The sequence below is a fragment of the Schistocerca piceifrons genome, chromosome 3 (genome assembly GCF_021461385.2).
Source record: "Schistocerca piceifrons isolate TAMUIC-IGC-003096 chromosome 3, iqSchPice1.1, whole genome shotgun sequence".
NCBI classification, from domain to species: domain Eukaryota; kingdom Metazoa; phylum Arthropoda; class Insecta; order Orthoptera; family Acrididae; genus Schistocerca; species Schistocerca piceifrons.
Window position 1 is genome coordinate 373,439,594 of NC_060140.1, and position 20,911 is coordinate 373,460,504.

At 40.1% G+C, this 20,911-nt stretch overlaps 1 protein-coding gene across 3 annotated transcripts in view; it reads left to right on the plus strand.

Annotated features, from left to right (window-relative positions):
• Positions 1-20,911, plus strand: part of LOC124787822 (DNA mismatch repair protein Msh3-like) — a 344,981-nt gene that overhangs the window by 190,768 nt on the left and 133,302 nt on the right. For all 3 annotated transcript variants that reach the window (XM_047254753.1, XM_047254755.1, XM_047254754.1), the window contains one exon: positions 15,117-15,344. In XM_047254753.1, the coding sequence (XP_047110709.1) occupies positions 15,117-15,344 (228 nt within the window). The remainder of the gene's footprint in view (positions 1-15,116; positions 15,345-20,911) is intronic.

Consider the following 20,911-nt stretch of genomic DNA (forward strand, 5'->3'; position numbering starts at 1 on the left):
CATAAAAATGTCTACACTTCAGAAGACTTACAGAAAAAGCTGTTACATTAAGTAGCATTCTGTTCCGTAATTAAACTCACTGAAAATCATTTGAATGATAATATGGTGAAGGTTCTTTGGAAAAGGCTATATTTCATGTCAACTCCAAGTATGATACCAGTAGCAGAATACATCAGCTCCGCGGAGAAAGTTGCAGTATCACTATCAGTGAGAGTGATGAGAGTTATGCTGTAAAGTATGTCGAACACTAACCAAAGTGAAAATACCCAAGTTCAACATTTCCAGTGAAAAGCAAGCAGCAAGACAAGAAAACAGTAATTTTACATTGCAACAATGGCAATGCTATTGTTCTTATGACACACATTGATGACAACAATAAGATTTTTGATTTGCTGGATGAGATTTCCTTCAGGCAGATAAATGTTGTTACTTTCAAAAAGATGTTGATTGTACTCACTGCAACCAACTTCCTATGTAGAGACATAAGATTACAAATTCCTGTGCCGCCTTTACTGTATAGCCTTTTGAGAGTAATCAAGGGAGGCATTCACCTATGACGAGTAGCTAGTAAGACTAACACACTCCACTATCCTCTGTCAAAATATCTGAGGTAAACTGTCAGTGAATAAGTGAATAATGGCAAACACTCCACAGAATTTGTACACAGTCTCAGTTAACTTAAGAGTTTATCAAAACATGTATTTAATTGTGTTTAAGCAAGACTTAAGATCCAGAGGTGAATTTATTCAGCTATTGCTGATCATCATCAACAAAACACACACTCTCTCTCTCTCTCTCTCTCTCTCTCTCTCTCTCACACACACCCACACACACACACACACACACACACACACACACACTCTCTCTCTCTCTCTCTCCCTCTCTCTCTCTCTCTCTCTCTCTCTCTCTCTCTCTCTCTCACTCACTCACTCACTCTGATGCTAACACAACTGACATGCACACATGACCATAGTCTATGGTACTTGAAGCCAGTCTACGAGCAGCAGCGCATGATGGGAGAGGCAACCCCCACCTGGTTGCCTTTCCCATCATGCGCTGCTGCTCGTAGTCTGGCTTCAGCTGCCAGAGACTGTAGTCGTGTGTGTGTTTTCTTTTTTTTTTTTTTTGACAAAGGCCTTGTTGGCCAAAAGCTCATTTTGTGACAGTATTCTTGTTGTGACTATCTACGACTCAGCATCTCTGCTATATGGTGAGTAGCAGCTATCCTTTTTGTAATATTACTACATTCCATCCTGGATTTTCCGTAGTTACCTGAAAGTGATGTTAAATAATGCAGGGGATTTACTTGATTGAAATAATACATTCTCAGTTGTGAAATTGACAGAACATAAAGTTTCTTTCTGCAAGTATTCCCTGTGGCTTCCCCTTGTCACACAGCAGCTAACACATCTGTATGAAATTTCTCCCCAGAGGTGCGAGAGGATAGCAGCATCTACCTCATTCAGTGCACCTCTGATGTGTTTTGCAAAGCTCATTAATAGTTACGTGAAGTGGAAGGATGTACACCTTGTCTTTTAACATATTCCTACAGACGAAAGACTAAGTGTCACATCAGAGATCTCAGTGGTCAGACTGTCTCCCACCTCATCCAATCCAAACAGCAACAGTACGAGATAGGTACACTGTAAACTCTTGGTGGAGGGCCCCCATATTGCTGTAAAATGAATGCACCCTGTCGTCTTGAAGTTGTGGCATCAGGTAGTTCAGCAACGCCTAGATATGTAATTCCAAACTTGCCCTCATTGTGGACTTACTTGTACTCTGTGCATACATTCTTCTCATCGCTTCCACAATGAGGCCTGCTACCTTTGGGTGACTTTGACCATTCTCGTTATGTGCCACACAACCTGTTTCCACAAACCGATCATACCATGCTTTTATAGTTTTTGCCTGAGGCAGGGCTTTATGATATTCCATTCTCAAGTGTCTTCTTACAACAATTGCTGATTGCATTTTGTGGTATCGCAAACGACCGCTGTATGTCTCCATTGTTATTGTAGTCATGCAAAATTTCTGCATAATTAGGATGGAGTGACATCTGGAGGCATAGGATTCAAACTTGAGAACGTAGCACAAGGTTTCAAGAGCTCTGAGAGAATACTCAGTCAGAAGAGCTCTGAGAGAGTACTCAGTCAGTGGTTTTGAAATTATTTACTGTTACTTTTACACAACTCACTTTGAATAGCCCTGTATTTGGATCAGCCATTAATAAAGGCTTTTGCCCTCAAAGTGTGGTGCACGTATTGTAAATTCTGAGGGCAGTAGGTGAAAGGTCATCAAAAGACAATTTGGAATAACTACCCACTTAATTTTGTATGTTAATTTATAAACAAGTTTTTTCATGTAAATCAGTTTTGGGAAAATTTTCATACATATTTTGTAATTAACAATGAAATCAATAGAATTATAGTTTGTAGTTGGCGAATTACTACAAGAAACAGGGCTCACTTTGTACCTGTATAGTTCTAATGTTAATATTATGAAAAGGATGGATTGCTACTCACCATATGGAGGAGACGTTGAGTTGCAGACAGGCACAACAAAAAGAGTGTTATACATATGAGCTTTCAGTCAAAATGTCTTCTTCTAAAGCAGGAAACACACACACATTCTCACAAGCATGACATACTGCCCAACACATGGTGCTTCACTTCAGTGGCTGCTTCACACCATACACCATGAGGATCCTTCCTACCAACAGCAGCTTTTCTGAATTGTGCACGTGGGAACTCTCTCCTACATTCCTGTAAGACCCCCTGGCCTCAGCCTTCGGTAGTCCCTGTCCTTCACCTGCCTGTCCCCTTCCCTGCTCCAACTCCAGCCCTACACAGCTTTCTATTCCACCAACACAACCACCAGTCTTTTTACCCTCCTTGTTCTCTCATTTCTCATTCTCCTCCCTCCACCTTCCTCTCAAACCTTCTACTGCACCTAGCAGCCCTACCCTGTCCCCATCACATCCTTGTATGCCACCACAAGCAGTACGACAGCTTCCTCACTCCTACTCTGCTATCCCTCTTCCTCTCCACCCCAGCCTTATCCTTGCCCACACCATCCACAGATTGCTTCTCCCATCAGGCACAGCTGCTGTACACAGTCCAGCCTCAGTGACCAGAGACGGTGCTGTGTGTGTGTGTGTGTGTGTGTGTGTGTGTGTGTGTGTGTGTCCTCTTAGAAGAAGGTCTTGTGCCCGAAAGTTCAAGTGCGCAGCAGTCTGTTTGGTGTGCCCATCTGTGACTCAGTGTCTTCACTATATGATTAGAAACAATGTCTCCTTTTCATGGTATTGTCATTATTCCATCATGGATTTTTCATTAGAGTTCTACTGTTATATTTGAGAAACCTGAATGGGTGGTCCTAAAGGATTTTTTGTTGTAACAAATAGGGCAGCGTGACATCAGCCAGACTCTATATGTGAGAAATGCCATTGCTGCATTGTCTTTTGTGTCTCAGTTATGATCATGGTCTCAGTTGTTAGTTTGGCAATAGTAAGCACTGGAGGGAGGTTTTTGTGCAGCAAATCAACCATGCAGAGAGTGAAGGACTTTACATGTTAAGCTCTGTAAGTAACTTTATTTCAGGCAAAAATCAAACAATGGAAAATCCAGGATGGAATGTGACAGTATTATGGGAAGGAAAGTTGCTACTTACCATATAGTGGAGATGCTGAGTTGCAGATAGGCACAACAAAAAGACTCTAACAATTATAGCTTTTGGCCATTAAGGTCCTTGTCATCAATAGACACACATACACAATGTGTGTGTGTGTGTGTGTGTTTGCATATGTGTTTCTATTGATGACGAAGGCCTTAATGGCCAAAAGCTATAATTGTGAGTCTTTTTGTTGTGCTTATCTGCGACTCAGCATCTCCGCTATATGGTGAGTAACAACTTTCCTTCTCATAATAATGTAACTTTATTTCAGTGGTCATTTGTGGGTGACAGTTGTTTGCAGACTGCAAGAACTTCAACTTTTGATGAGAGTGCTTTGCAGATGTAAAGTGCTGCTGTGAACTAAAACCTGTTTAAATGAATTTCTGATGAACTAGTAGCACGAATGAGAAACCAATCAGATATTATTGGACAATTTAATTGCCACTTTTTAATGACTACAGAATCATTTAATGAACTTTAATTTCTGATTATTGTGTAACTATATCACTATTGGTCTTTGGTCACATGTGATGGTTGTTTGGTATAGGAGTTCACTGTCTTCAGATCTGATGTAATGATTGCTTTACTTCATACAAATATGAACCATGCTGGTAGTATTTCACTTAAAAACTGTTTTTATTTTATTTCTTTCATTCTGAGACATTAGTTGAAAATGAATTTAATTTTATTTCATATAATAAATTTTATTCAGTTTTAGGCATAAATGTATGTCACCTTCGGTTACTTATCTGTTACATCTATTAGTTTTATTTGCAAATGTTGCCATATACTGCAATTCTAATCTGTTGACAGGAACCTCAGAAAAAAAATCAAATGATTCTACAGCCTAGTGGGCCAAAGTGTTATGAATGCAACAATGTGTAACAATCCCTTAAATGTCTACTTGAGCCAAAATTTCTACTAGGTTGCACATTTGCCCAACCATCTGCTTCTTCAGCCACAACTTTGAACACTAATTTTGTGAATCAAAAGAGAGAGGGAAGCTCACACTGTCAGTATGTAGACATATTTGTGCTAAAGCCACTTGGGATGGAACTGTTCATGTTATCTTGGATTACCTAAATCCTGTTTATCTTAATATAAAATTCACTATAGTAAATGAAATAGAGCAAGCTACCATTCTTTGATGTGCTGGATAAGTGAAGAGTTAACAGATCACTTGTTCATGGTGTTTGTAGAAAATCCACATCACCAACCTCTGCCTTCACACCTGTAGTGTTTACCATCTGCCACAAAGCAATTCTGTGCTAATCCTAGTCTATGAAGTTCACATGTTGCTAGACAATGACAGGCTAGCCAAAGAACTGAGAAAGCTATTAAGGCTATTTCAAAGGCAATAATTTTCAGATTTACCAGTTGGGATAGTCTTTTGGTCCAATAAATATTTGTGTGGAAGAGATTAACTCCATGAAAAAACTATAAAATATGAGGGTCTTATACATGACTAATGCATATGTAATTTCCAGATACATCAACAAAAGTAATCAATTTTTGAAAATATTTACCATCTAGTAAGTCTCCCCTGACTTGGGGTTTTGACAACTTTTCTGAACTCTCCCCATTTCCTCCACCTTCAACCCTTCTGCCAAGAGGAGGAGCCAGTGGCTCCAAAAGCTTGCACATTTACTTAAACTTTATATATGTTTTCTCCTGCTCTACCCTCCACCCCATCCCACCCCCTCTAGGTGAGTACATTTTTTTATCTGTACAGTTACATTATAATTTCCATGTAAGTTAGACACCTACTGAAAAACTACATCCAATACATTTTATTCCCACCAAGAAAGGAAAAGGTCAGCTCTCTAACTTTAAGATAATCAATACTTCTAATAACTGGATGATTACTGTATAAATGGTTCACACACTCGTTTATTAAGGCCTCACCAGTCATCTCATCCACAACAGCTGGAAAATATGGAAGATATGGGCATTTTATGGAGTCACTACACAAGTGTGGGAAAGGAAATGCACACCAGAGACTGTAGAGGATGCCAGGAATCAAACTTGACTACGAACTCAGGGCCAGCATTGACAGTATAAAACAGTATAGTTAGAGGCTGGGTAGTGAAAGCATATAAAACCCCTACATAAAGCATCCAAATGAAGATGACTTAATTGTTCATTGAAATATTGTGCTCAAAAATGAAATCAGACTGTGCTTGATATTAAAAAAGTATAGGAAGAATACTTTATAAATCACATCACTTCCATTTTAATTTTTTGTATATTTCACGTACAATGTCACTGCTACTACATCTATAAATGTTGGGACCATTATACACCAAGGTGAAATTCATTCAGTTATACATGCCCAGTTGAAGCTTTTCACTGAAGTAGTGTGGTATTTTTTTCCACTAACTATATCCAAACATTTTTTTTGTGCAGTTTCTGTCATTTCATGTTCCTGATTATTGGAGCATGGTTTACCGATATTCAGAACTTATAGTCTGCAAAACGTCTTTCTTGTTGTTTGTTTCTTCTAGTGTTTCTTCTCAATTGCAGAAATCTTACCATTTATGTTCACACACTGTCACTACACTGATTATTACTACTTTAACATCTGGAAAACAAGTAAATGCTTTCATGTCACTTGTAATTTCTGTTTATGATCACATTGTGTGATACTAGGTAAACCTCAGTGGCAGTACTGTATTTTGCCACTGTTATTTCCCGTAAACAGTGTCGCCCTTTGGTAGTAAATATGTACTGCTCATTAATGTGTTCACAAGTATCTTCCATTACTCCTTATGTGGTTTGTGACATTTTTTTTAATTAATTTTTCCTATTTCATGGGACCATCTGTGCCAAAGTACTTTGTTTTTAGTGGAGCAACTCATTGTGTATGCTGTTCACAAAATAAAAGTTTTTAACAGTCTAAATAACAAAAGATTTATTATAATATATTTGTGAGACTGCTGCAGTACAACAAAAGACTCTAAAATACCTGTTCTGTACAACACCTTAAGGAAAGGAAGTAGCATGTCACAAATAAACATTTTATCATGTGGTCATATGTGTGAAAAATCTGTGTTTTTCCTTAAATTATTCTGCTCAAAGGAATCAGGGGAACATGACTTTGGGAATCTGTCACATTCCAATGAGCATTAATTGAGGACTGGGTATGTTACCAAATTACACCTTTATCTTTCACAAATTAAGTACACGACAAAACGTCATTGCATCCTTGATTGCTTACGAAAAAAGAACTGAAATGTCAGACAGGTGTTGAAAATAAAGCGGGAACAATCATTCATCCAGTCATGCCGGGTGCTATTCATTTGAATTATAGAGCTTCAATAACATGTATACCCTCAGTGAGCGTTTATCACTAGCTGACACCTACATGGCTTGCTCTGTGTAAAAATATGGAGGCCATCCTGTGGTATCCATTCCCACTCTTCAAAAAGAGCCCATGATAGTTCTTGGGAGTCTGTGGCGGAACAGGATGACCAAAAACTTGTCTGTCAAGCATGTCCCACGTATGCATGTTGGGGATTTAGGTCAGGCCTCACTGCTGGCCATTCTGTTACCTCAGTGTCCAGACTTTGCAAGACATCCATGCTGACACCCACCACATGGGCCCTGACATTATAAGGAATTCTAGGCCAACACTGTATGCAGCAGTCACTACATGGTCCAACAGGATCTTTTTGATGTACTGCCTGGTGGTAAGATGACCATAGTGTGTGACAAGATCCATATGGCTGTGAACGTTGAAGCCTCGCCGCACCATTACAGAACTTTGGATCAACCATAGAGTATGACAAGATCTGTATGGCTGTGAAGCTGATGCTTAGGGGGAGAAAAACTGACCAGTTAAAAATTCTGAGTAATTGGTATTTCTTTGGTCTTGGTTGTAATGGATGTTTTTTATTTCTTACTAATAACTGAATAAAAAACAAAAATATCAGTTACCCACAGCAGCAGTGCTAATTTTTTTTGTCTTTACATAAACCTTTTTTAAAAAAATAAGAATCTTTTTATTCATGAAATTTGTGTTGGTTTCAAAGATTGTGTTGTTGTGGAAAATGAGAAAAGCAATCAGTGCTATGTTAGTAACAATGCCAACACGCCAACAGAAGCGAGCAACAAACACATGGCATAAGAATTGGTACAGCTTTGTTGAGAGAATAATGTCTCTGGTGTGCTGTGTTGTGGATTAAGGTACGCTTGTACATGCAGTGTGCAAGATTTGTCTCCACTTTATCTGTATGGTAGTTTCTCACTGTTGTCACCGTACTCTCGTCCTATTGCAGATTGACAACAACCCTAGTTTGGAAATATTTTTACCAAGTGATAGTGAAGTACAATGCTTCATTTGCTTTAGAAGATTAAAGATTTGTCTTCAATTTCTATGAAATAATAAAAGAGGAAGGAAATTATGGTAACAGTAATAAATTAAAAATATAAGAACAGTTCATCTTAGTATACAATAAAAACAGAAGTAACTGATCTGCTGCCTATGTCTACATAATATGCCTTTATCTGCTTGTAACCCTCAAAAACAGACAAATTGACATGAAATACGGAGTTCCTCAGTCTTAGTTTTCACCCTTTAGCACTGACTATCCGTACTATCCAAATAGTGGTAGGATCTCCAATTACAACATGATTTGTGAGCAAAGTTTTAAAAAATTAGAATCAGTAGGAGTGAGTAGATTTTTTTGTAGTATTCAGCCACTTACCACTTTTCAAGAAAAGCAGTGAATGGTGGTCGGACTAAGTTTCCTTTTATTTGCCTATTTAACGTAATATTTTGATTTGTGTGTCTTGAAACTGATAGGACCAAAATTTTTCAATCTTTGTCTGATTTCTGTGTTTATTACAGGAAATGGTAGCAATAAAAAATGAAAATGGTTTATTTCAGGAACTTGCCCTTTTGATTAATATTAACAGTCAGGTTAAGTTCGTGTGAAATAGTACCAATATAACTGAAAATCAGTTAATTCAGTGACAACTGCCATCCTTAGTAGTGCTGTGTCACATGACAATGGCAGGAAGGTGAGGGGGGAAAAACCAAAAACAGGGAGCATGCCTGCATCTAGTGATGCTGATGCTGTGGTTGGGTTGACTGCAAGCAAAATTCCAGGATTGTTGTGATGGCTGTCTGGGATCAGCACCCACATGGAAATTGGCTTAGGTTGCAGGAGCATTGATGGTGACAGCAATGGCATACTGTTGATCTCCACTAGCACTACTCTGAATGGTGCCGACCACCATGGGTGGAGAAGTGGAGATGACTGCTGTTATGGACACAAGCAGTGTGCTGAGTCTAAGGGCAAACATTTGTCACAAAATCATTAAGAAAAGAGTGCTAAAGCTCATTCTGGTGACACTGATGCAGCCTAGAGGAACCTTGAATGATGTAAGAGGTATGCCCCAAGACTTGTGTGATGACATGCTCCGAACACTGTGTTTTGTTAAAAACTTTAAAGAAAACTTCATCCTGTGGCTGCACTTTGTTTGTGTAGGCTGAATGAACTGTTTCCATGGTGGCCTCAGAAAATGTAACAGGGTACAGTGACAATGACTGCGTAATAAATTCTGCCACCAGCTTCCCATCACTTGCCAAGGAGCAGTAGGGGGGAAAGAAAAGTCTTTAAAACTTGCTCCCATGTGTGAGGGGAATGGAGATTCTCCATGTGATTTTGAATGTTATGATAAACTGTTCAGCTTATCCATTAGACTGAGAGCGAAAGCGAGCAGTAGCTACATAATGTAAGACATTGGCAGCACAAAACTGTTGAAAATCAGCTGATGTGAATTGTCATCTATTATCCAAGACAAGGACCTCAGGAAGACCTAGCAATAGTGGTGGGTATCATGGGAAACACAACACACACCAAGAAGTCAGCATTCAAGTGTTGTTCAGTGGGCCTCGTGTGCTGGGCCTGTACAGTAACTTATATAGATAATTAGACAACAACAGAATCCAACATTGCAATTTTTGTGCTGTCCATGACGGCACATGCTTGGAAGGAGCTGAAGCATTTCTGGACAGTAGTCTTTGAAATTTGAACAAACACAGCTGAGATTGATCAGAAAATATTGCTTGGACTACTTGTCCAGTGGTAACTGTGAGTATGCCTCACTTAAATCAATCTTGGAAAAGAATGAAGCCAGTCCTCAGGTGTTGAGAGAGAAAATGAGTCTGCAACAATCTGTGGTGAGTTTACTGTTGCTTTGAAATCAGCGTGTAAACATAAACCTCCTGATGGGTTTTTGAGAATGGCCAAGGGGGATGCCCAATGACTTGCAGAAAGAGGTTGTATCATTTCATTGTCTTTCCATCAATGCATTCCCTGAGAAACTTGCTCTTGTATTATGTGGTGACCAGCTGAGCACATTAAAATTGTGTTTGAACATTGTCTTGAACAGTAATGTGCACCTCATAATCTGTAGCCCTTCCTGAAACTGGTTCAGAAAGTTCATTATACTTATTACACAAGTTATAAACATTAGTATAAGGCACTGTAACAGTGATTTATAACACACTGTCTTAAATTCACAGGTTAAACAAACCAAACAAGTCTAAACCAAAAATGTTTGCACTGTTCCTAGAACATAGCACATGAAATGAAACACACTTTGTAAGGTCTCAAAAAGTTACTGGCAGACTGCACATGCCAATTACTAGTATTACACATCCTTTATATAGAGACAAAACAGAATTAGGCTTCTGTAGCTGTGGTCTACCAATCATTTCATAGATGTCTTTATTTTTGAGGGAAACAGATGTATCTGTGCCTAACTGAAATTTAAATGTTTTGTGATCCACTCTTAATAGGCCAAAAGGTTTTTTCTTCTGTCTGTGATGACATTAGAAAGCTAGGTGATACAGAAATGCAAGCCGTATTGGTACTAGCTGTAATGTATGTGCCGACATGACATTCACTTCCTGAAAGCTACACTGTAGTTGCACTCATGACCAGCACCTGCCCTGGCTGTCTTGTAAACAGATATCTGGATGTGATCTTGTTCAACATAACTGAAAGGACAAACTTTGCTATTGTGATTTGAAAAACACTGAAGCCAAGACTTCCTCACCTTATTTGTGAAGTATGCTTCACGTGGCATATGACTGAAGGGTTTTACCTTTACATTTACTGTTAATGTAAGCCTTGTTTTTGTTCACTTTTACATTAGCATGAACTTTAGACTGAGTGCCTTGAGCATTGTGAAAAAGAGAAATAGACAGAGCCTCACAATCAACAACAGTTGTGTCCACAGTACTTTGAAACTCTACAACTGACAAAACTGTTTTCAGATCTGTATCCAGCAAATTTAGAATAGCAGTGCAAATGCATGCATTTGACACATTTTGTTAATCCACAAGAACACTTTATAGTAGGAACATATACAAATGTGATTTAGGCAGCCGAGATTGTCAGAACACTAAGTGGTTTGGGATGGAAGACAACTCACTGGAATAAATGTTCAGGCATCCTTATCACCTTTGTAGTGTCAGATGAAAAAACACTTGAGAAATCTGCTTCCGCACTATAGTGGGACCTAGCAAGCCTAGATTTACTTTAGAATCAGATTGACCAGATAATACAACACACACAAAATATTAGATCACTTTATTAAGGTGAACACTACCTAATCACTTGGTGCAGTACAGAATGATAGTTGACTATAAACCTTGATAAAGTTCTGACTTCTAATACAACTCACATTACTGGATCTGAAGTAAGATGACGCTGTCATCGTAGGCAATGATTAGAGAGTTGGGTGAATGGCACTGCATTCTGACATAAGTACTCTTGTACTCTTTTAGCATGTGGTGGCACATGGACTCTCTTGAGGGCGTATTTGCTCTGATGGCTCTCATTTGTTGCTACATCAGACAGTGATTGCCCTTTCTTATGATTCTTTTGTGAGGTACCAACTTTGACATGGGACTTCATTCTTCAGATGACACCACATACTGCATAACAAATGAGGAGCTACGGAGTAGTATTGAGGATAAAAGAATTTTGCAGCACAACTTGACTGAAGGAAGGGATCAGTTGATAGGGCATATTCTGAGACATAAAGGAATCTTCAGTATTATTGGTGCAGAGCGCCAAGAAATGAATATAATAAGCGGGTTCAAATGGATGTAGGTTGCAGTAGTTATTCAGAGATGGCGATACTGAAACTGGTATCAGAGACTATGAGGCATTTGGAGCAACACTTATTGCTAAAATATAAAGGGCAATTAAGACAAGTGGAAGGATTTATATAGTCAGCAAAGTAGAGAAAGAGGTAGTAGTGTCATATCTCAATAAGCAGCTCAAAACATTCAGTTCTGGAGAGGTGCATACAGAAGAACTGTGGCTCACATTTAACAGGATACTTAACCATATACTTTATAGAGATTATCCAGTAGAACAGTTCGTGACTGGGTGTTCCATTCCATGATATACAGTTACTGTAAAGAATCTTCTAAAGAAACAGAAACTACTGCATAATAGGTGCAAAAAAAGTGTAGGGATATGTAGGGATACAGATGGGGAGGTGCTGAATGAAATGTATTTGGCTGTCAAGAGGACTATGTGTGAAGCTATCAACAACTGCCATACCAGAATATGATCAAAAGATCTCTCACTAAACCCAAAGAAATTCTGGTATTATGTAAAGACCGATAGTGGAACAAAAGTTAGTGTCCAGACACTCATGAATGAAACGCTAACTTAAACTGAAAGTAGTACAGCAAAAGCAGAAATGCTGAACTCTGTTATCAAATGATCCTTTACAAAGGAAAATCCAGGATTATGGCCCCGATTTAATTCTTGCACCCTGTGAAAGTGAGTGATGTATACAGTACTATCATTGGCATTGATAAGCAGTTGAAATTAATAAAATTGAACAAAGCAGGGGAGCCAGGCCCCAAATATGCTAAATTTGCCCTCTTTTTAACCATAACTTACTGTAGGTATCTTAAACAAAAAACTATGTCCAGTAGTTTGAAGAATGCACTTGTCACACCCATCTGCAAAAAGGGCAGCAGAAGTGCCATCCATTTGTTGTAAAATCTTAGAAAATATTCTGAGCTCAAACATAATGAGGTATCTCAAACCGAATGACCTCCTCCATGACAACCAGCATGGCTTTCAAAAACACTAATCATGTGGAACCCACCTTGCACTTTTCTCACATGATGTCATGAAATCGAAGGATCAAGGCAATCAGGTACACTATCAGGTAACGGCATTTTAGACTACAGTGTACATAGACAGACAGCTGTAGAATGTGTGATCTGAAGATGGTTGTTTAGCAACTGCATCTAGTAATCAGATGTAAAGTGGTGTGTTATTGCCAATAAGACATTTAAAAGATTATGTATCAAACGATGGAAAATCCAGGATGGAATGTAACAATATTATGGGAAGGAAAGTTGCAACCCACCATATAGCGGAGATGCTGAATTGCAGATAGGCACAACAAAAATATTCTCACAATCATAGCTTTCGGCCGTTTAAGGCCTTTGTTAACAATAGGGTTACAGGATGCAATACATGCTACGTTCCTGTAACCCTCCTTGCATCAACCTTTGTTGGTCACTGTCCTCATGCATCCAGCCCCTTCCATGTTCCCATTCCAGCACTACACAGCCGTCATTCCACCACCACACCCAATCTTTTTATTTCTCTTCTTGTCCACTACCCCCTCCCTCCCCCCTTTTTCCTCCTCTCCTCTCCCCCACCCTCAGTCTAACATGCAGCACTTCGCTGTCTGCCACCCGACCATACTATCCCTCCCCCTTCCCGCTCCAGCCTCCTCCTTACTCCCACCCAATTGCCACTCCCATCATGCACTGGTGCTGCTGCCTGTGCCTGAGTCTGCAGTCATGTGTGTGAATTGCATTTGTGTGTGTGTGTGTGTGTGTGTGGGGGGGGGGGGGGGGTGGGCGTGCATGCGTGTATGTGTGTCTATTGTTGATGAAGGCCTTAAACGGCCGAAACCTATAATTGTGAGAGTCTTTTTGTTGTGCCTATCTGCAACTCAGCATTTCTGCTATAAGGTGAGTAGCAACTTACCTTCTCATAATAAAAGATATAATTTCTTTAAAGTTTAAGCAATACATCAGATCTTTTATCTCCGTCGCCTGGTGATGTCAGGTCTTACTAGTAAGATTTTCTGTCATTTATCATCTTCTGTAACTTTTTGTAGCAGTCTTCTACATCATCATCTGAATGTGAGCATGTTGGCTTATAGACCTGGGTTGTTTCTGTGAAGTCTCTCTCTCTCTCTCTCTCTCTCTCTCTCTCTCTCTCTCTCTCTCTCTCTCTCTCTCTCAACAAGTCCAGCTATTCTCTCTGAGATTATATAATTACTTGAAAATTGTTTTTAATTTTCTTCCTTATAGTATAATTCTGCTTTCTTCCCTACTCTATTATCTGCAGTGAAACATATCTCCAAATCTTTATTCACTTTGACCTTTCTTCTGTTGCTGCACTTCTGATAATCTTATTACATCCCCCTTAATTTCACTTAATTTTCACTAATCTGTCTCTGAATCGCACTGGTAACCTTGACTTTGAGTGCCACTAAACCTCTCTCTCTCTCTCTCTCTCTCTCTCTCTCTCTGTCTCTGTCTCTGTCTCTCTCTATCTGTCTATCTGTCTTTGAATCCCAAAATTCTGCACTTATTGCTCCTAAACGAAATATAGTAAAATCAGTTTGGTTTCTAAGATCCATATAATTTGTTGAGACAGATTTTGCATAGCACGGAGTGTCTGCAAAAGTCACTTGTCGTACACAGTGGGCTGAAGCCATTTTCTGAGTTCCTCAGTATACTACTCCAAACATTATTTCACCAGACCCGGAATACCGACCCCCCAGTAATTTGGGCTTGCAGATCTCCTGTAACCCCACCTGCAGTATACAAGCCTTCCAGGGGCCAAGAATTTGGCAAGGTAGGCAAACAGAACTATGCCCATTGCCTAGGTTTGAGTACTCTGAATCTTTCAACTTGGGATTGACATGACTGAGTTACATTCCGATTACTTGGCAGCAGGGACATCAAGCCTCTAGTCAGTATTGTCATGTATTGTTCAACCAGTCTTTGTGTTACCCGTAATACATTCAGTCCTGAGGGTAGCAGGCAAAGAAAAATGTAGAAGAATTTACAAATATATATTTTTTCAGCTGTTAAACTGTATCTTAGTCAACAATTAACTGTTATTACTTGTACTATTTACTGACTCTGAATTTGAAGATAAACACCATGAAACTTTTTTATTTTCTGTGTTATTCTGTAAGTAAATTTCCTTAATAAATTTGTTGTTTTTAATGTGTATATGTTCATGTACAGTTTTTGTATTATCTGGTGTTGCATAGTGTTGATACAAATATTTATTTGTTTTTTCCGTAAAACAATAATAATACCTGCCTCTTTCATTTTGACAAACCATTTCCACTTTTATGCACAGGATTGGTGACAAAACATCAATTTTAAATGATTATTCAGAGTTCCCAAATGTTTTGATGACCAAGACAGAAATCAAGGCACTGGAAAATGAGCTGGATGAGTTGCGACCATCCATTGCAGAAACTTTGGGAGTGCCTTTGTTCTACTATATTACAGTTGCTGGTCAAGAATATTTGATACAAGCCAAGAAGGATGTGCAAGTGCCTCTTGACTGGATCCTTGTCAATCAGTAAGTAGACCCTTGACTTTGAAATCAGTTTTGGCATAAATTATGTTATGAAAAAATATATTGTAGCTAGTGCCTGTGGCATATTTCCTTTGCAACACTGACAAGAAAATATAAGTAATACTGCACACTTTTGTTACAGTTATTTCCATATTTCATGCGCAGTATTTCTTCACTTCTGACGTGTCGACTCAATACCACACCAATACTTATTAACAAAAGTATGGTGAACCACTGGGAACTGTATTGGGCCCCTTTCTGTTCAGGCTGAATATTAATGGCCTCTCAGACTAAATTAATAGTAACCTCAGCCTTTTTGAAGTTTGTGCAGTCTGGAAGAAAAAAAGAAATTGAGCAAGATCTGATAAGATTTTAAAATAGTTCAAACATTGGCAACTTGCCTTAAATTTTCAGATGTGTAAAACTATACACTTCACGAAATGTAATATCCTATAATTACAATGTAAGTGAGTCACAACTGTAGTCATTCAATTAATACTGTTACTTGGGTCTAACAGTTTGTGGGGACATGAAATTTAATCACCATATATGCTCATTTGTATGTAAAGCAGGTGACAGACTTTGTTTCATTGGCAGGATACTAGGAAAATTCAATGAGTCTGTACAGGCAATTGATAACAAAACCCTCTGGCAACCCACCTGACAACACTGTTGAAGTAGGTGGGAATGATACCAAACATGATTAACTGGGGCTGTTAAGTGTACATAAAAAAGGACAGCACAAATATTTCCGAGATCTCAAGAGAGGGTATCATGAAAATACTGGAAACCTGGATGTGGAGATATTTGAAGACAGACATCAGCTATCCCCTGAAAGCATGCACTTAAGTACATATGTATGCACATTATAAATATGAGCTCTAAAAAAAGATTCAAGTTGAAATATAATAATCAGCTGCTTTTTTGTGTACCCCTTTCTTTCGCTGTTTAACATCCTTGTTTTGCCTTTAATTTTTCCATATTGATGTGTTTCTGTATTTCCCAAAGCATTGACTCAGAAAATTTGTGTTTCCAACTTTATCGAGCTTGTAAATACACCAGAGATTGCACATGTACTGAAATGATGACAAGTACCCTGATACATGACACATATATAGAACATGCATTATTTGTAGCTAATATAACAACAGCTGGAGCTTGTATTGCAAATAAGAAACCCCAAGAAATGCTAGTTAAAAAAACCATTTACTATCTAGCAGCCACACTCTCTCACACAAACAGACACAAGCATGTGCACATGCGGATGCACTCCGGCATGCACGCGCACACGCGCGCATGTGCACGTGCGCGCCCACGCATGCGCGCACACACACACACACACACACACACACACACACACACACACAAATGGAAGAATTGCATTCTTTTTCTGCTCAGCATTCCATCGTCAAAAGGAAGGTACTGAGGGAAAGAATATCATTTATCAGGTTTCACAGAATCACACGGTACTGCAAGACTATAAAGACACTGCAGGCAAGATGAGATGAAAATTAACAATTCATTAAAAAAAAATTTTGTATCTGTATGTTTGTCTACCCTCATCCTCACTATGTGTGGATCTCTCGCATTCAGGAATCAGAGTAAAATGCCCTTCCTTTTTAACGTTTGCCACCATATCCTTTTCCAGAGAAGGAACTAGTAGTTCTGATATGTAAGTAGTGTTTTACTTTATATGTGTCCATTGGGGGTACTGTATATTACCCTTCCTCAAAGTAAGTACTAGCCATAATTCTGTCTCCTAAATGGAAATACCAACAAATGTCAGAAGTCCAAAATCAATAAAAGCCTGGAGCAAGAGTCCGGCACTTTGTTGCGCCATTTGCCTTAAGAGAACTCAGTCTAGAACTAAACTCAGTGAAAAATAGGAATGCAGCCAGGGTGGACAACATTTGTGTGGAACAAATAAAACACTTGTGGTCTAACATATCATTTAGGGTAAAGTGATGTTTTACCCCATGTCTCTCTGTCTGACAAATGATGCTCATTTTCCTTATTAGTTAAGTGATAAGTTTTAACTCAAATATTGTGTGCGATTTTTCATTGCTGTCATGAATGTGCACAGGTGTGGATGGGCACAGCATGTCTACAAGGAGACACTGAGCAAGGTGGCACAGTGGTTAGCACACTGTACTCGCATTTGGGAGGATGACGGTTCAATCCCGTGTCCGGCCATTCTGATTTAGGTTTTCTGTGATTTCCCTAAATCGCTCCAGGCAAATTCCGGGATGGTCCCTTTGAAAGGGCATGGCTGACTTCCTTCCCTGTCCTTCCCTAATCCAATGAGACTGATGACCTTGCTGTTTGGTCTCTTCCTCTAAACAACCCAACCTCCACAAGGAGGTTAGGCTTTCTGTGTGTTGTGGCACATGCTGTTTGGTCAGGTTACTCTGAGTCCCTTGGTCCCATCTTGGAAATGACCTTTGAGCCATGGAATAGAGAAGATCATGACAGTCACAGTGACGTCATGATAAACGGACTTTGTGATTGTCTGACAGACCTGTACTGAGATAGACTGATGATATAAACAAGCATTGTCTGATAAAATTCTGTAAGCAGACTGTATGTGAAGTGGTTCCATATTGTGATGAAAGATTAAGTATACACATAATTTACAAAAAGGAATTTGATGTCTTTTAGCAGAGATTGAATACAAAAGTAATATTTCAGCTAACACAGAAGGAGATGCCTCGGTGATGAAGTTTACAGCTACGAGGTATAAACACAGTTATCCTGATGGTGGATTGCAGCACAACAAGCCCAGATTAATAAGCAACAATGAAAAAAATCTTTACATAATGAGTGACATAGAATGCAACACTTTGCACTTTTCCCCTAGAGCCGAATTATGCATCCTGGAACTTATTAACTGCTGCCTCAAGTCATGCAAAATCCCGAAGATACAGAGAGAAACAGATGCTGTGCCACTTTTAAAGCATGGGAAAGATGCAAGTTAACCAATGAAATATTGCCCCGGATTGCTCTTATGTCACCTATGCAGCTGTATTAATGACTGATATTGAAACACGTAGCAGACAGTGTAAAGCCAAAGCTTACCAACCACTAGGATAATTTCAGGCCAGAAAAATCCTACACCAACCTAATCGGGTCCATTCTTGAACACATAGAGGAAGGATATAAAAATAAACTAATAACAAGACTAGTGTCAGTTTTCCTGAGCTCTGCATATGACACATTGAGCTATAGGTCATCCATGACAGAATTGCAAGACAAACTTCAAGCTTTTAGAAATCACTAAATCACTGCTGCAATACAGAATGTTCTGTGTAACACTGAAGGGCAGAAAGAGCTGAAAGCAACAGCAGAAAATTCAATCTGTATACCAGTGACCAACCAACAGCAAATTACATGACCCAAATCCTGTTCACTGATCATCTGGCCATCATAGTTCAGGGATGGAGTAATGAGGAGGTGGAACAAAACCAGAAACATGCATCATCTCAGAAATAATACTGGGAAAATATGCTTATACTAAATCCTTATAGCGGAGATGTCACAAATAAAGCTTTTGGCCAGTAAGGCCTTTGTCAAAAATAGATCTCTCTCTCTCTCTCTCTCTCTCTCTCTCTCTCTCTCTCTCTCACACACACACACACACACACACACACACACACACACACAAAAACTACTGCAGTCTCAGGCAACTGAAACCACACTGCGAGCAATAGCACCAGTGCATGAGGGGAGTGGCAGCTGGGTGAGGGTAAGGAGGAGGCTGGGGCGGTCAGGAGGAGGGATAGTAGGTTAGGGGTGGCAGACAGTGGAGTGCTGCAGGTTAGATGGAGGGCAAGCAAGAGGTGTGAGGGGCATAGTGGAAAAGGAGAGAAGTAAAAAGACTGGGTGCAGTGGTGGAATGAGGGTTGTGCTGTGCTGGAATGAGAACAGGGAAGGGGCTGGGTGGGTGAGGACAATGACAAACAAAGATTGAGGCTAGGAGGGTTATGGGAATGTAGGATATATTGCAGGAAAGTTTGCACCTGCATAATTCAAAAAGCTGGTGTTGTTGGGAAGGATCCATATGTAAATGCCATGTTTGGCAGTTTGCTCAGCAACAGGGTGGTCCACTTGTTTCTTGGCCACAGTTTTTCAGTGCCCATTCATGCGGACAGACAGCTTCTTGGTTGGCATGTCTACATAGAATGCAGCACGGTGGTTACAGCTTAGCTTGTTGATCACATGACTGCTTTCACAGGTAGCCGTGCCTTTGATAGGACAGGTGATGTTTGTGACTGGACGGGAGTAGGTGGTGGTGGGAGATGTATGGGACAGGTCTATTACTGGGGGAAGAGCCATGAGGTAAGGGGTTGGGAGCAGGGGTTGTGTAGGGGTGGACGAGTATAATGTGTAGGTTTGGTGGATGGTGGAATACCACTGTGGGAGGGGTGAGAAGAATGGTGGGCAGGACATTCCTCATTTCAGGGCACGTTGAGAGGTAGTTGAAACATTGGCGAAGGATGTAATTCAGTTACTTCGGTCCTGGATGGTACTGAGTTCCGAGAGGAATGCCCCTCTGTGGCTGAATGGTGGGACTTTGGGAGATGGAGGCAGACTGGAAAGATAAGGCATGAGAGATTTGTTTTTGTACAAGGTTGGGAGGATAATTACGGTCTGTGAAGGCTTCAGTGAGACCCTCGGTATATTTCAAGAGATACTGCTGGTCACTGCAGATGCGATGGCTGCAGGTAGCTAGGCTGTATGAAAGGGACTTCTTGGTATGGAATGGGTGGCAGCTGTCAAAGTGGAGGTATTGCTGGTGGTTAGTAGGTTTTTTGATATGGACGTAGTTACTGATGTAGCCATCTTTGAGGTGGAGGTCAACCTCATGCATTGGGAAAGGTAGAGTTCAGTAGTGGTAAGGCCATAGGCATTAGGCATGTTAGTGTAAAGGGAGGTGGCATCAGTAGTGATGAGCTGGGCACCGTGCAGTAAAGAGACAGGAATTGTGGAGAGCTGGTGGAGGAAATTGTTGGTATGTTTTATAGAGGAGGGTAGGTTCAATGTAATTGGTTGAAGATGTTGGTCTAACAGAGCAGAGATACTCTCAGTGGGGGCATAGAAACTTTCCACAATGAGTTGTCCAGGGTGGTTGAGTTTATGAACTTCAGGAAGCATATAGAAGGTAGGAGTGTGGGGTGGGAACTTTCCCTACAACATTTCTTACGTTCCTATGACCTTCCTGGCATCAACCTTCATTAGTCATTGTTCTCACCCACCCAGCCCCTTTCCTGTCCCCATTCCAGCGCTACAAAACCCTCATTCCACCACCGCACCCAGTCTTTTTACTTCTCTCCTTTTCCACTATGCTCCCCTCCCCCTCCCCACCTCTTGCCTGCCCTCCATCTAACCTGCAGCACTTCGCTGTCTGCCAGCCCCTACTCTACTATCCCTCCCCCTCCCCATCCCAGCCTCCTCCTTACCCTCACCCAGTCACCACTGCCCTCATGCACTGGTGCTGCTGCTTACAGTGTGGCCTTAGTTGCCTGAGACTGCAGTAGTGTGTGAAAGCTGAATGTAGCCTGGAATGGCTACAC